This window comes from Sorghum bicolor, chromosome 4, assembly GCF_000003195.3.
Source record: "Sorghum bicolor cultivar BTx623 chromosome 4, Sorghum_bicolor_NCBIv3, whole genome shotgun sequence".
NCBI lineage: Eukaryota > Viridiplantae > Streptophyta > Magnoliopsida > Poales > Poaceae > Sorghum > Sorghum bicolor.
In genome coordinates, this window is record NC_012873.2 from 6,703,974 (window position 1) to 6,717,120 (window position 13,147).

At 45.1% G+C, this 13,147-nt stretch overlaps 2 protein-coding genes across 2 annotated transcripts; one reads left to right on the top strand and one right to left on the bottom strand.

Annotated features, from left to right (window-relative positions):
* LOC8082906 (DNA damage-inducible protein 1) lies at positions 151-5,623 on the top strand. The gene is made up of 16 exons (XM_002451683.2): positions 151-542; positions 917-949; positions 1,074-1,198; positions 1,732-1,843; positions 1,934-2,050; positions 2,401-2,466; positions 2,897-2,959; positions 3,084-3,128; positions 3,459-3,520; positions 3,970-4,063; positions 4,334-4,426; positions 4,505-4,574; positions 4,727-4,800; positions 4,896-4,953; positions 5,084-5,109; positions 5,210-5,623. Exons 1-16 carry the CDS (start codon positions 477-479, stop codon positions 5,336-5,338), a joined length of 1,233 nt encoding a protein of 410 aa, XP_002451728.1. The 5' UTR covers positions 151-476; the 3' UTR covers positions 5,339-5,623.
* Positions 6,392-12,692, bottom strand: LOC8071642 (subtilisin-like protease SBT5.3). Its single transcript, XM_021460602.1, has 10 exons — positions 12,133-12,692; positions 11,928-12,025; positions 11,648-11,812; positions 10,321-10,429; positions 8,390-8,924; positions 8,127-8,224; positions 7,770-8,015; positions 7,557-7,671; positions 7,241-7,454; positions 6,392-7,143 (listed from the first exon to the last, which is right to left on the bottom strand). Exons 1-10 carry the CDS (start codon positions 12,675-12,677, stop codon positions 6,596-6,598), a joined length of 2,673 nt encoding a protein of 890 aa, XP_021316277.1. The 5' UTR covers positions 12,678-12,692; the 3' UTR covers positions 6,392-6,595.

Here is a 13,147-nt window from a genome sequence, read left to right on the forward strand (position 1 = left end):
TCTATATATATATATATCACGATACGAGTTTGGTCTTTTATCGCAAGAAAAAACCCAACGAACACCAACAAGACGCTTTTGGCCCTTTCGTTGATTTGATTTGATCGACCGACTGGGTATGGTGCCCGTGTTGGGATTGGGACTTGTGAGGGGGCTGGAGTGCTGGACTATATAGAACTTGGGAGTAAGGATTCTTTCTCCAATTCCGACTCGTACGCGAGTTAGCCTGCTGGTGGGTCTTAAACCTCTTTTGGGATTAACGAGTCACTAGGATAAATTGATGTTCCGGACGGATTCTTGCCAACTCTCCAAGCAAACAAACCCCACTGGAGGCTGGAGCGGTCAAGCAGCCAAAAAGCCCAAAACTGATTGACACCGTGGACTCAAAGCCGCCTCCCTCCCCCACTGCGTCTCTCCCCCTCACACCGCGAGTTGGGTTCCAACCGCCGAGCTCGATTCCAACCGGTGGCGGCGAGATGAAGATCACGGTGATGACCGTCGACGAGCAGATCCTCACCCTCGACGTCGACCCCGACGAATCCGTAAGCCCGCCGCCCCTCCACCATCTCCACCCCAATCTCAATCTCAATCTATGCTAGTTAAGGCTGCTCTGTTTCGCTGATTGGGGTGATGAATCGGCGACGAGAGCTGGGAATCTGGAATTGGGAGGGAGTAAGGCGTGCTTTAACCTATCTGATTCGCAATTGGGTCATTATACAGCGTGATTTCTCGTGCTTGGCGGGGATCTTTTCCTTGCTAATTCTGGTGGGGGTGGTCTGGGTACCAAGTTATCCGTCCGTCCGATCCCCTTCGTAGCGCTGAATTCCGCGTCGTGGAGCTACAATGAGCTGGGATGCAAAAGCTGCAATTTTTTTTTTTCTCTTTTTGCTAAATCGTGCGTCTTGCGTGCTTGCAGGTGGAAAATCTCAAGGCGCTTCTCGAGGTGGAGGTGAGCAGGGCCTAGGATGTCAAACTCTCAATTGAGCTTCCTCTCTGAAGCTTTGCTGCTACTGCTTTGATCTCACATTGCTTGTTTTGTGTGTGTGTGTGTGTGTGTGTGTGTGTGTGGCCAGACTCGAGTACCGTTGCAGCAGCAGCTGCTTCACTTCAATGGGAAGGAAATACAGAATGTGGAGAAGCTCAGCGCCATTGGGGTCCGGGATGGCGACCTTGTCATGATGCTTCCCACCAGTGAAAGGTGCTCTTGCTGTCCTTTCTAGTGTATATAAAGGAGATAAATTGACATGTGCCTCTTATATGAGATGTTCTTGACAAATTGAACTCAGTTCCTGTCATGTTGCTCATGAACGATGTAGTGCTTGGTGGCTGTACCAGGTGTTACATTACGTAAAGTTGTCTATTGGTTTCTTGCACAATATAAGGGTTTAGATTGTTACAACTAAATTATTTCTTTTTTCCTTTTTGGTGTCTAGATGGTTTGTCTTTCTTTAGCTGTTAGTTTGCCTTTAGGACATCTTGATCAAAACCTAGAGTCTGTCTTGTATAAAAAAGATGCATTTGCTTTTATATTATTCCTCTTAACTAATCCTTAAGAATCAAATGCTGCAAAAGTACCAATACTTTACTTTGATTTCTTGGAAAACTTTGAATTAGCACCATATCGAAAGACGTACAAGGACCTTTTCTTAGTTTAACTACTAATCTTGAGAATTAAGGTACCACCAAAGCACCAATTTCCTCCTAATTAATTGTTTTGGCTGAAACTCTCAGGTCATCTCAGGATACTTTAAGGATAAATCCTGCTGATGGAACTGCTGTGAACCCTCAAGCTTTTCAACAACATATTCGAGGTGATTCACATCTTATGGCACAGCTCCTTCAGGTAAACTTTTCTTGTGGCCTCATTTATTCACCAAGTTGTGTTAGTTGCCAACTACATGCTCTTCTAGAACAATGTTTCCTTGATTTGCAGAATGATCCTCAACTAGCACAAGCTATTCTTGGAGATGACACCAATGAGCTACAGAATATCCTGCGGTCCCGCCACCAACAGAAAACGGAACTGAAACGTAAACAAGAAGAAGAGCTTGTGAGAATCTCTCTGTTCAATTTTATTTGCTCAGCAAGAGATCATGTCAAATAAATATGGGATTGCTGATTTGTCATGCATTGACTGCTTACAGAGTAGTATAGATCACTTCTGATTTTAATCTTCATTGGTTCACATGAAAATCGTTGAATCACTACATGCATTTTCTTTTTTAAAAGTATCACCTTGCTGCTTCCTATATTACTTCATTAAAAAAACATCTTTGCAAGTTCTATGAGAAACATATCAATGTTTTGCGGCTTGTTTTTTTCATGTCCACTCTGTTGCATTGCCAACCTGTTAAATGACAGTGTGGTCACATAGCTAATACATTTGCCTTTTTTTTGCAGGCTTTATTGTATGCTGATCCTTTTGATGTAGAAGCTCAGAAGAAAATTGAAGCTGCAATCCGGCAGGTAGGCATTACTTTTCTCAGAATAGCAAATGTTACTTATGGCAACATTTCTTTTCTTTCATATATCACTGGTAAAATGACATGATGGACATCACTACATGAACATCTACTGTGTTAAGGAGGCTTGAACATGCACCCAAAAAAAAACAACAACAAATCCTCATGCTAATGGGATGTAGCGCTGGAAGGTTCTTACAGGAAAAGCAGCTTTCATTATGCATCTTACTTGTGCTAGATTCATGAATTTGTATCACAAGATAGATTCATGAATTGGTATCACAAGATTTTGTTTTATATATACTGTTTTGAGCATGCAAAAAGCTTTATTCTGTCTCAAATCTTGCCTTTAATTTATTTTATCTTCCTCATCCACCTGTTCAAATTTTTTCGATCAAATATTTGATATTGTTGCTAATCTTTCAATATTTCAGAAAGGCATAGATGAAAATTGGGAGGCTGCATTAGAGCATAATCCTGAATCATTTGCCCGAGTGGTGTGTTCTACTCTCAGGATCTTCCTCTTATTGTGTTAATTCTCCTGAAAGAGTATTCTCCTACTCAAATGTTTTAGTATCTGTAGTATTTATTAATCATTGAAATTTTTTGTTGTTGTGCCAGGTAATGCTATATGTGGATATGGAGGTCAATGGTGTACCTTTGAAGGTATTAAACTGTTTCATTCATATATTTGCCTGTAATCAGTTGAGTCCCACTGTTCTTAGAACATTGTTTTTGTATGAGATTTTAAATGTAAGAAAACTAGTATATACTTTGCTGGTTACTTCTATTGAATTTGGTGTTCATATAACTGATAGGATTATGTGTCAATCAACTATATAAAACGTTAATCATGATATTAACTTTTGCTTGTTAGGTCTTCTCTTTACGAACCTGTATTACTAGGATATATCAATAATCGCACTTTACACAATATTTGATTGCTTCCTGCTGATTGTTTTGGTTAGGTTTTCTTAACTCTTCTTTCATCTGCAGGCTTTTGTTGACAGCGGGGCACAATCAACTATCATATCAAAAAGTTGCGCTGAACGTTGCGGGTATGATTAGAATTTAGTTGGTTTGAGCTGTTTAGGTTTTATATTTGCAGCACCATGATTTTTGTGTTTTTTCAGCATGGAGAACAGTAATATTAGGTAGCAATCTTAGTTTATCAAGTATACTCCCTCTGTCCCAAAGTAAATCAATTCCTAGAATCGCCCTTAGCCAAACTATCTTATGTTTTACCAACTTCATAGGAAAGGGTATGTGACACCAAATAAGTACATTGTGGAAATATATTTCATGATGTATCTAGTGATCCTAATTTGGTGTCATAAATATCGGTGCACTTTTCTATAAATTTAGTCAAACTATAAATAGTTCGACTTAGGACAACTCTACAAGTTTTTTTTATTTGGGGTGGAAGGAGTGGGCAAACTTTACAGTAAACTGAAATATTCAGCTTGGAGTATGTAAGATACATCAAATACTGTAATGCATTGTGCAGGTTGCTGAGGCTTCTTGATCAGCGGTTCCGAGGGGTTGCTGTTGGAGTTGGTCAATCAGAGATACTGGGAAGAATACATGTGGCCCCAATAAAGGTATCACTGGTTTTACAAAATTTCATTTGAGGGCTGCAGTATATATGCAATTTGAAGAGTGTTGTTACCAAATCCATCTGACGAGAAGAAAAAATAAATTATTATTTTTTACTTGAGATGGTTGAAGAAAGACAAACTCCCATATTTTGTAGAAGCCATGTGAAAACTCCTTGGAATAAACATTCTTTAACTTGATGTTTATGAATTCTTGATACATTATCATACAATTTAGTTCAATATATGCATTGACTAACAGCTCAGATTTGGCAGATTGGGCATCAATTCTATCATTGCTCTTTCACTGTATTGGATGCCCCGAATATGGAATTCCTATTCGGGCTTGATATGCTGCGGAAACATCAGGTAGTTGCATGGGTAATTTTTGGACCAGGTCATGCATCTGACATGATTTGGCCTCATGCTTTTCATGGTCCTATGCAGTGCATGATTGACCTAAAGGACAATGTTCTCAGAGTGGGAGGTGGTGAGGTTTCAGTGCCCTTCTTACAAGGTCAGCGGATTATTATTGGCCACCTGTTAGTTCTTGAGAAGGCTAGAATGTTAGATATATATATATATTCTTTAAGTTTCGTACATTGATCTGGCTATTCACATTTTGAATTTGTAATGAATTCACCAATCAATCTACCATTGTATCTTCAGAGAAAGACATCCCTGCACACATACATGATGAAGAGAAATTGTCTAAGTTATCCTCTCTTGGCCAAGCAACTGGAGTAAGCAAACTTGACCATTGCATGATGCAACTTTATTTTTTCTTCAACTATGGTATTTACCATTTGCCAATCCTTATTTGCTTTGAATAATTAAGGAGTCATCAAGGGCACGTGAGGGTACTCCCAATCCGCCACAACAAACCCCTCCTTCAGGTTACTGCTTTTTTTTCACTATATTATTATTGCTTCTCATGCACTTGTAATTTTCTGATAACTGCGAGCTAATTTAAAACCAGTAACCGTGAACTAACTTCAAAACCACTATCATTCATTTTACTCGCAGGAGCTCCAGTTGCAAACCCTCCACAGGTGAAGTTAAAAAACACCTTTCTATATCATATTTACGATGGTCATATTTGTGTCCTAATGAATTACGTTTTATCCTAATTGTCTCTGATACTCTTAGCAGGGAGGGGATTTTGAAGCGAAAGTCACGAAGCTTGTGGAGCTTGGTTTTGACAGGGCATCTGTAATACAAGCGCTCAAGCTGTTCAACGGGAATGAGGAGCAAGCTGCTGCATTCTTGTTTGGTGGTTAGACTCGTGAGAGCAGCCGTTTCTGGCTTTCTGTTTGCTCAACCCTTTCCAGGGTTGAATATTTGATATTTAAGTGATTAAAGAACTAGGACATTGTTTGGCCAGTTAAAGGGCTTACTTTTAGAGATCCTTCATATTCTCTTGTTTCTGAGAACAAACACTTTTCTGTACCTGATATATAGACTTTGTAGACACGTGAATGCAGACAAAACTGTAACGATTTCTCCTCTTATTAAACTGGCTCTGTACCTGATACATAGACTAATAGACACCTGAATGAAGACAAAGCTGTGAAGATTTCTCCTCTTATTAAACTGGCAGTTTTGGGGCTTTAAGTGAGAAAGAACTAGTAGAAAAGAAAAAAAAGACAAACCACATCTACTGCGCCGATCAAATTTAAACCACATCTACTGTGACCATCAGTTTTGAATGATGAATGGAGAGTGTACGATAGTGAGAAGTTTAACTAGTTAAATAAAGTTCGCTTACAAAGTGGAAAGCTTAAAATTCAGAGTCAAAAGTATGATTCGTTTATTTAGTTTTCCATGGAATGCAAAATACAAAATACTAAGTACTTTGAAATGATAAAATATAAAATACCAAAATTTTCATGGCTGCGTTTATTCTATAAAAAATGCCAAAATTTTCAGGGTCCAAAATACATAAAGTTGCTTTTTTAGGTTTTTTTGGCTCCCAAGGCCAAAATCTAAAATACAAAATAGAAACCATTTTGCCAAAAAAACTAGATGATGTTTAGTTTCATTCCACAGATGGTAGGCCAAAACCTAATTTTGTTTTGCCAGAAACTAAACAAACCCTTAGTGTTTGAAATTCCAAGGAACTTATAAAAAAATAAGTTAAGTTGAGTGTGTACCTTTTCTGATCTGGGTCCAACTTAGTGTTTGAAATTCTGAGAAACTTATATAAAAAAAATTAAATTAAGTTGAATGTGTACCATTTCTGAGTCCAAAAGTTGGTTTACAAAGTGGAAAGCTTAAAGTCAAAAGTTTGATTTGTCTGTTTAAAGTTCTGAGAAACTTATAAAAAAAATCAAATTAAGTTGAATGTTTACCCTTTCTGAGCCCAGAAGGGCTTTTTACTAGTTTGTTAACCAGCGAGAGTTCAATATATATTATATAATAATTTATCGAATCAGAGGCCAAGTTCGTCCCAGCCTCAGTTTTCACAAATCACCAAACTAATGCATCCTCTCTACACCTGCTTCCCTTCCTAATTAAAACCCTACACCATGGCGCTCATCAAGCCGCCTTGACCACAAGAGGGCTCCTCACGAAATGAACCCCGTTGGTCCAGGCGAGCGCTCCGAACGAGTAGCCCTTGGCGAGCGCGGCGTCCTTCACCTTGAACTGCACCTCGAACCCCTTCTCCTCCCCCTTGGCGCTGAACTTGAGCACCGACGGGTTCACCACCACGGAGACGCCGGCGGGCTCGACGACGAACGCCCTGTACGTGCTGGGCTTGGCGACGTTCTTGACCCTGCGCCGCGCCGTGGCGCCCGCCGAGGTGACGTTGACGACGGTGATGGACGGGTAGTTGAGGTCCGAGATGCGGTGCGGCGCCTCGCCGGTCGGGCAGGTGTAGGGAGCGCCGTTGAACATGGCCATCACCGTGGCGTTGTACTTGAGCGCGCAGAGGAAGTCGAGGTAGTCCTTGTCGCCGAGGTCGTAGACGAGGCCCGGGTTCAGGGCGCGGGTGGGGTAGATGTGGCCGGCGCCGTAGCCGAAGGGGCTCGACGACCGGGACGACGAGTTCAGGATGAGCTCTCCCTTGTTGTCCATCTCAATCGCTGCGTGATCATGCGAAACGGCGCGCGGCGGTCAGCGTCCATGGCGAAATGGCGGTCGGCGGTCGGCGCCGGCGCGGTGTGGCGGCGGCTTAATTACCTGTGGTCATGATGGCCGACTTGATGGCGGCGGGGCTCCATTGCGGGTGGACCGTGCGGAGGAGGCCGACGACGCCGGAGACGTGCGGGCACGACATGGACGTGCCGGACTGCGAGTTGAAGGCCACGCGCCGCGGGTCGAAGGCGAGGTCCGTGGGCGAGTTGGCGCGCGTCCACGCGGCGATCACGCTCACTCCGGGCGCCGTGATGTCGGGCTGCAGCAACAACACATGAGAAAAAAAACATCGGTCATGCCGGCCGCCGCCGCCGCAGGAGATCGAGCTTCGTTCAAGGATGGATCTCGGTCAGTCAAGAACCTTGAGGATCTCTGGAGTGATGGTGTTGGGCCCCTGCGACGAGAAGGCGGCCATGAACGGCGCCGGCTTCGTTCCAAGGACAGTCGCTGGCTTAGTGATGAAGCCGGCCGGATTCCTGGCAGGTTGACATGACAGCAGCAACAGTGTCAATGCCCTCCTCCCTCACAAAAAAAAAAGAAACTTGATTTTGAGGATGAAACGACGGCTGCTTACTTGGTGGAGTTGAGGTAGGAGTAGAGGTGCAGGCCGTCGCTGTACTTGATTTGCGTGGCCGGGAGCACGTGCGCGTCGGCGATGATCTCGTTGCCGGTGGTCACGTCGTTGGCGAGCACCATCCCGACGCCGCCGGCCTGCTTCACCGCCTCGCCCTTGGCCACCCGTGGGTTGATCCCGCGCAGGCACACCACGATCTTGCCCTTCACCTTCGCCGGGTCCAGCGCCCCGATCATGCACAGCTGCCTGCACACCATTAATCATCACAATTAGTACTACATCAATAAAAAAAAACATCAGCAATACTATCATCATCATCACTGGTGTGATCATATTTGGAGACTGTCAGTCACGTACGCGTCCTTAGTGCTTGCATTGGCAGCTGCAGCCTTCACCGAATCGATCAACGGGTACGACGTCTTCTCCGGCAGCGTCGTGATCGACAGGCTCTGCCCCTGCATGGACGCCGATCGATTCCATATATCATAAGCAAAACTACCAACGAAATCTATCTATAAACTTGCAAGAAATGATTCTGGTGAGCTAGCGTGAGGCGGCGTGCGTGCGTGCATGCCTTGATCTTTGAGAGGAGATTCTGACGAGGAGGAAGAGGAACATGCCTTGGCCTTTTTGGTGCGGTCGTAGACGATGTAGGACGGGAACTCGCGGTCCATGGTGCTGGCGCCCGAGGTGAAGAGCCATGGCGCGAGGTTGGAGGCGGTGCCGAGGGCCGGGCCGGAGTTGCCCGCGGAGCAGACGACGGAGATGCCGCGGCGGACGGCGTGGAAGGCCCCGATGGCGATGCCGTCGTCGAAGTAGTCCGAGGGGTCGCCGCCCAGGGAGAGCGACAGCACGTGCACGCCGTCGTGGATGGCCGCGTCGAACGCCGCCAGGATGTCGGCGTCGAAGCACTCGCTGCCGTTCACGGGCGGGTAGCACACGCGGTACGCCGCCACGCGCGCGCGCGGGGACCCGCCCGACGCCGTGTCGTTGCCGAACCCGAACACCGACGCGCCGGGCACCGGCGACCCGCCCGCCGTCGACAGCGTGTGCGTGCCGTGCCCGCCCGGGTCGCGCGGAGTGTTCGTCGACGCGTTCAGCACGCCCGACGCCGCCGCGTACCCCTTGTTGAAGTAGCGCGCGCCGATCAGCTTCCTGCACGCACACACACGCACGCCGGCCGGAATCAAAAAAGGCGGCGATCAGAACATGAAGAACTCGATCTACCTAAACAAGATTTCATTACATATTTACCGCAAAAAAAAAATAGCTTTCTATCCAAATTCAGCATTATGGGCGGTATGAAACACTTGAAATCATAAACTTTTGGGGTTACATTACAGTAAAATTAATGCAGAACATTGCAGGTTGACAAAAGTTTTAACTAGTGGCATCGTTTTTGCTTCAGTTAGATCTTGTCTTGCTACTGCTCATAGGCTGACTGTTTAGCGGAAGATGCATCGGGAATGGCAGACAACTACTTAATAATCAGGACATGACGCTTGCTGAAATGCCCTGTCCACTCTGGAAGTGAGAACGCACTATTCATTTAAAGTGACACTAGAAATTTGACTACTACGTTCAGATCTGCCTACGTTCAGAAAAAAAGCAAAGAAAAGGCTGAGAATAAAATCCAACCCCATCTTCTCTAAAGTTCACAATGATGTCCCTGTATGTCGTACAGTGGTTGATGACGATGCTGGCATTGCCTCCTTATAGGTTTCTCTTTAAAGTACTACGGGATATCTAGGGAAAATTTGAGCAACAAGAATGTATGTTTTGCCTGCTCAGTATATGCAGAGCAATTAGATTACCTTTCACATATTCACTATTTTTATTTCAGTTTCTAGAATGCTCATGAAGATATCTTCCACATTTGGATTTTTTTTGATTGAGCCTACTGCATTTTATTTCAGGACAATACTGGTTTCCTTTTTATTTTTCAAGCTGAGAATCTTTGAAAAGTCTCTTTAATCTACAGTTGAGACACGCCATCAATCGACGTCGTAGCACTGTTGAGTGGGATCAAGCTCAATCATGATGCATGGATGGATGCCCATGATGATCAGTGCCGCTTGATCTAAGGCATCCACTGGTGGTGGTCTCACACACACTCAACTCAATCAACCCCATCAATACTACTCGTAGTGCTACACCATACCAAACCAAGCAACTCAACCTTTTGGAATCACATACGCGGGATGTGCTCCAAGTATGGATCGGAGCAGAGTTTCTACACAACACTCAAGACTTCTTGAAAGATAATAAAAAGTTGGACTTGCATGTCTCCAATGTAATGTTTTCATGAATAACAATATATCTATAAATGTAGAAGACTTTGATGAAAAGTGTAATTAGTAGAATATTTTTCATAGTGAATCAATCTTTCAATCTGCTATATGTTTTTGAAGACATTTATGGTCAGAGTTTTAAAGGTTTGTCAAACAACAATCCAAAAGGTACTTATTTCGCAGTCAAAGCAGTAAACCTTTTCCCACGAACATGCGGAATTATAGTAAATACATACCACTAACTATGTCTTAATAATTACCTGTTGCAATGGAACTTATCATCTTGGCCTTTGTCGCAGGCTCCTTTCCAATGGGATGGGACTGGCCCCAGACCATCATCCCTAAAGCTCTCAGATTCCGGCCACACACCTTTGCATCACAAAAGCACACACACACAGTGAGACATCAAAAGCATGCTAAATTCCACATAGATATATGATATATCACATGGTACAAAAACGACATTATATATATATGTAATTCAGGTCAAAGTGAGGAGAGAATTCAGGTATTTTGAACACAGGCATGCAGCAGAACACTCTTTATTAGATGTCCACCAAGGCCTTGGCTGCATCTGAATCTAACAAGCAGCGCCTAAAGGACCCCAGAGCAAACAGCATGCAGAGAAAGTTAGGAGGAATGCACACATCACCCTGCCGGCCGGATGGTCCTGTGCCTTTTTTTACTGACGAACTGGGCCTGTCGATTTGCTACTTGATTGATGGGCGAACTCAGCAGCAAAAACACTGTGGATGAGTTGCTCCATGGTTCTTAATTATTCAGAATGGACATGTGCATCTCAGTATGATAAGATGATCAACACAAAAGTTTAGGCGCTAAATCATATGGATAGAGATGCTAGCAATGTCATTGTTCTGACAGCTGATAAGAGCCGATATTCTAGATACCCACTGAGACTGACCTAGACGTGTTGGTAGAAATACTGGACAGGTGGAATTTTATTTCTTTGCTGAACTGTATGCTCAACGTACCAGTCGACGACAATTAACTCCGATTTTTTGGTCAATTTCTCAACCACTTTTTTTCTATTAATATGCAACCTTCAAAATATAATGCTGTTCAACCACCCTATGACTATGCTGCTCTCAAATTTTGTAAAGTTCAGTTTCCAAAAAAACACAAATACGTACGTAATAGCCAGCCCAAGAAAAACAACTGTTTACCCCTAGTAGCAAACAAAAAGATTAAAACCTCTTTTTGGCAGCACTCCAGTTTTCTACCACTACATACTCCTGATGATTGAGTTTGAGTCAAAATCAAGTCAACTCTCAACTGTATATATCATGATCAAATCAAACAGGAAAGAATTGACAGCAGAAAGGCGTAAAAAAGGTGTGTGTTTTCTTTTTGAAGGATTAAGGAGAGAGATGGTCTTCCTGTTTGACGGAAAAATTAGTAGTTAATTAAGTTAATAAAGAAAGCCGTTTTTGTTTGGCGAATCGGCTGGTACAGCATCTTATCGCCAACTGCTGCTTCGAAAACGATGGCTGCGGCAGAGCGAGGAGGGAGGGAGGGAGCACCGAAGCGACGGGGGCAAACTGCGGCAATGGCGATCGGCGCGCGCACCTGTGTCGAAGTTGCCGATGATGGTGTCGGCGCCGAACTTGGCCTTCCGCCACACCGTGCCGCGGGGGACGCCGCCGGGACCGGCGAGGCCGAGGAACTGCCATGACCGGGTCGTGTGCAGCTTGCGGCCACGGTTGGGGAACACGGAGATCACGCCGGGTTGCCCTGGTCAAAGGATAACAAAGAGATTAATTCGCAGGGAAAATAATTATATTAGTCAGTGTTACCACAAAGCGGTCGCCGGAGGATGGACGCCGCGAAGAAGCGGAAGCGGGCTCACTGGCGATCTCGGCGGCGGCGGCGGCGTCGAGGTTGGCGGCGAAGCCGTTGATGTGCTTGGTGTACGAGTAGAAGATCGCCTCCCGCGCCTTCTCCTTGCTGCATTGCATTGCGCATCTCATCGATCAACCAATCTTACAGTACATATATATAACTGAAAATGAAAAAGAAAATTGTTGCGATCGCGGCGCCGGCGCGGTCCGTACTCTCCGCCGAAGGCGACGCCGGCGAGGAGGTCGTAGTGCTTCTCGGCGGCGCCGCGCTCCAGCGCCAGGAGCTCCTCGGCGCCGTGCGTGCCCAGCGCCGCGCCGTGCGCGTGCTGGCCGAGGTACACCACGTACGACGACACCTCGTCGCCACCGCCACCAGCGGCGAGTGAGAGCGAGCAGAGGAGGGCAGCAAGGACGACGACGGGCGCCATCGCCATCGCCATGGTTCTTGCGGTGGCGGTGGCGGCGGCGGCGGCCATGTCCACGGGGGTCGGATGGGTTGTGCAGTGGACGAGGAGTAGGATCTTTATATACGCGCGCGGGGAGGCCGGGGGTGGAGGCTGTTCTGGCGGGCGACGACTCGGCGCGCTGGGTGGTGGATTCTGGGCCGTCGCCGCCGCCGACGCCGACGCGAATGGCGCAAAAGCGGTTTGGTTTGATTTGATCCGTCCGCCGATCTTGTGGAAGTTCGTTACATACCGCGCGTGCGGGTGGATATGCCTTGGCTTGCTTCCATGTCTGGCTGCAAAGGCCTGATTCATGGCCACTTTTACTGTGCAATTGTATACGGGGCATGATCGTGGCAGTGTTCAAGATTACAGAGAGATGACGTGGTGCTATATTTTCCAGCTAGACGCGTGTAATCTTCACGATAGTATAGGGGGGTATAGATACGCATTGAAGGATAGTATTTTGTTTTCTTGATTCGTGTGAGGGGTATATCTAGCTACAAGGTTGTCAGAGAAGAAGAATAGTTTTGTCCTAAAGAAGGTCAATATTTGTGATACCAATTATGTAGTATATATTTCACGATGAATCTAACTTATATATGTATTCGTAGGTTCTTTTGGTTTGTTGTACTCCCTCCATCCCAAATTGTAAGTCATTCCAGAATCTTGCAGAGTCAAAGCATTTAAGTTTTACCAAAATTATAGAGTGAAATACTAAGATTTGTAACGTAAAGTGAGTATACTATGAAAATATAATTAAGGAAGAATCTAATGATATTTAG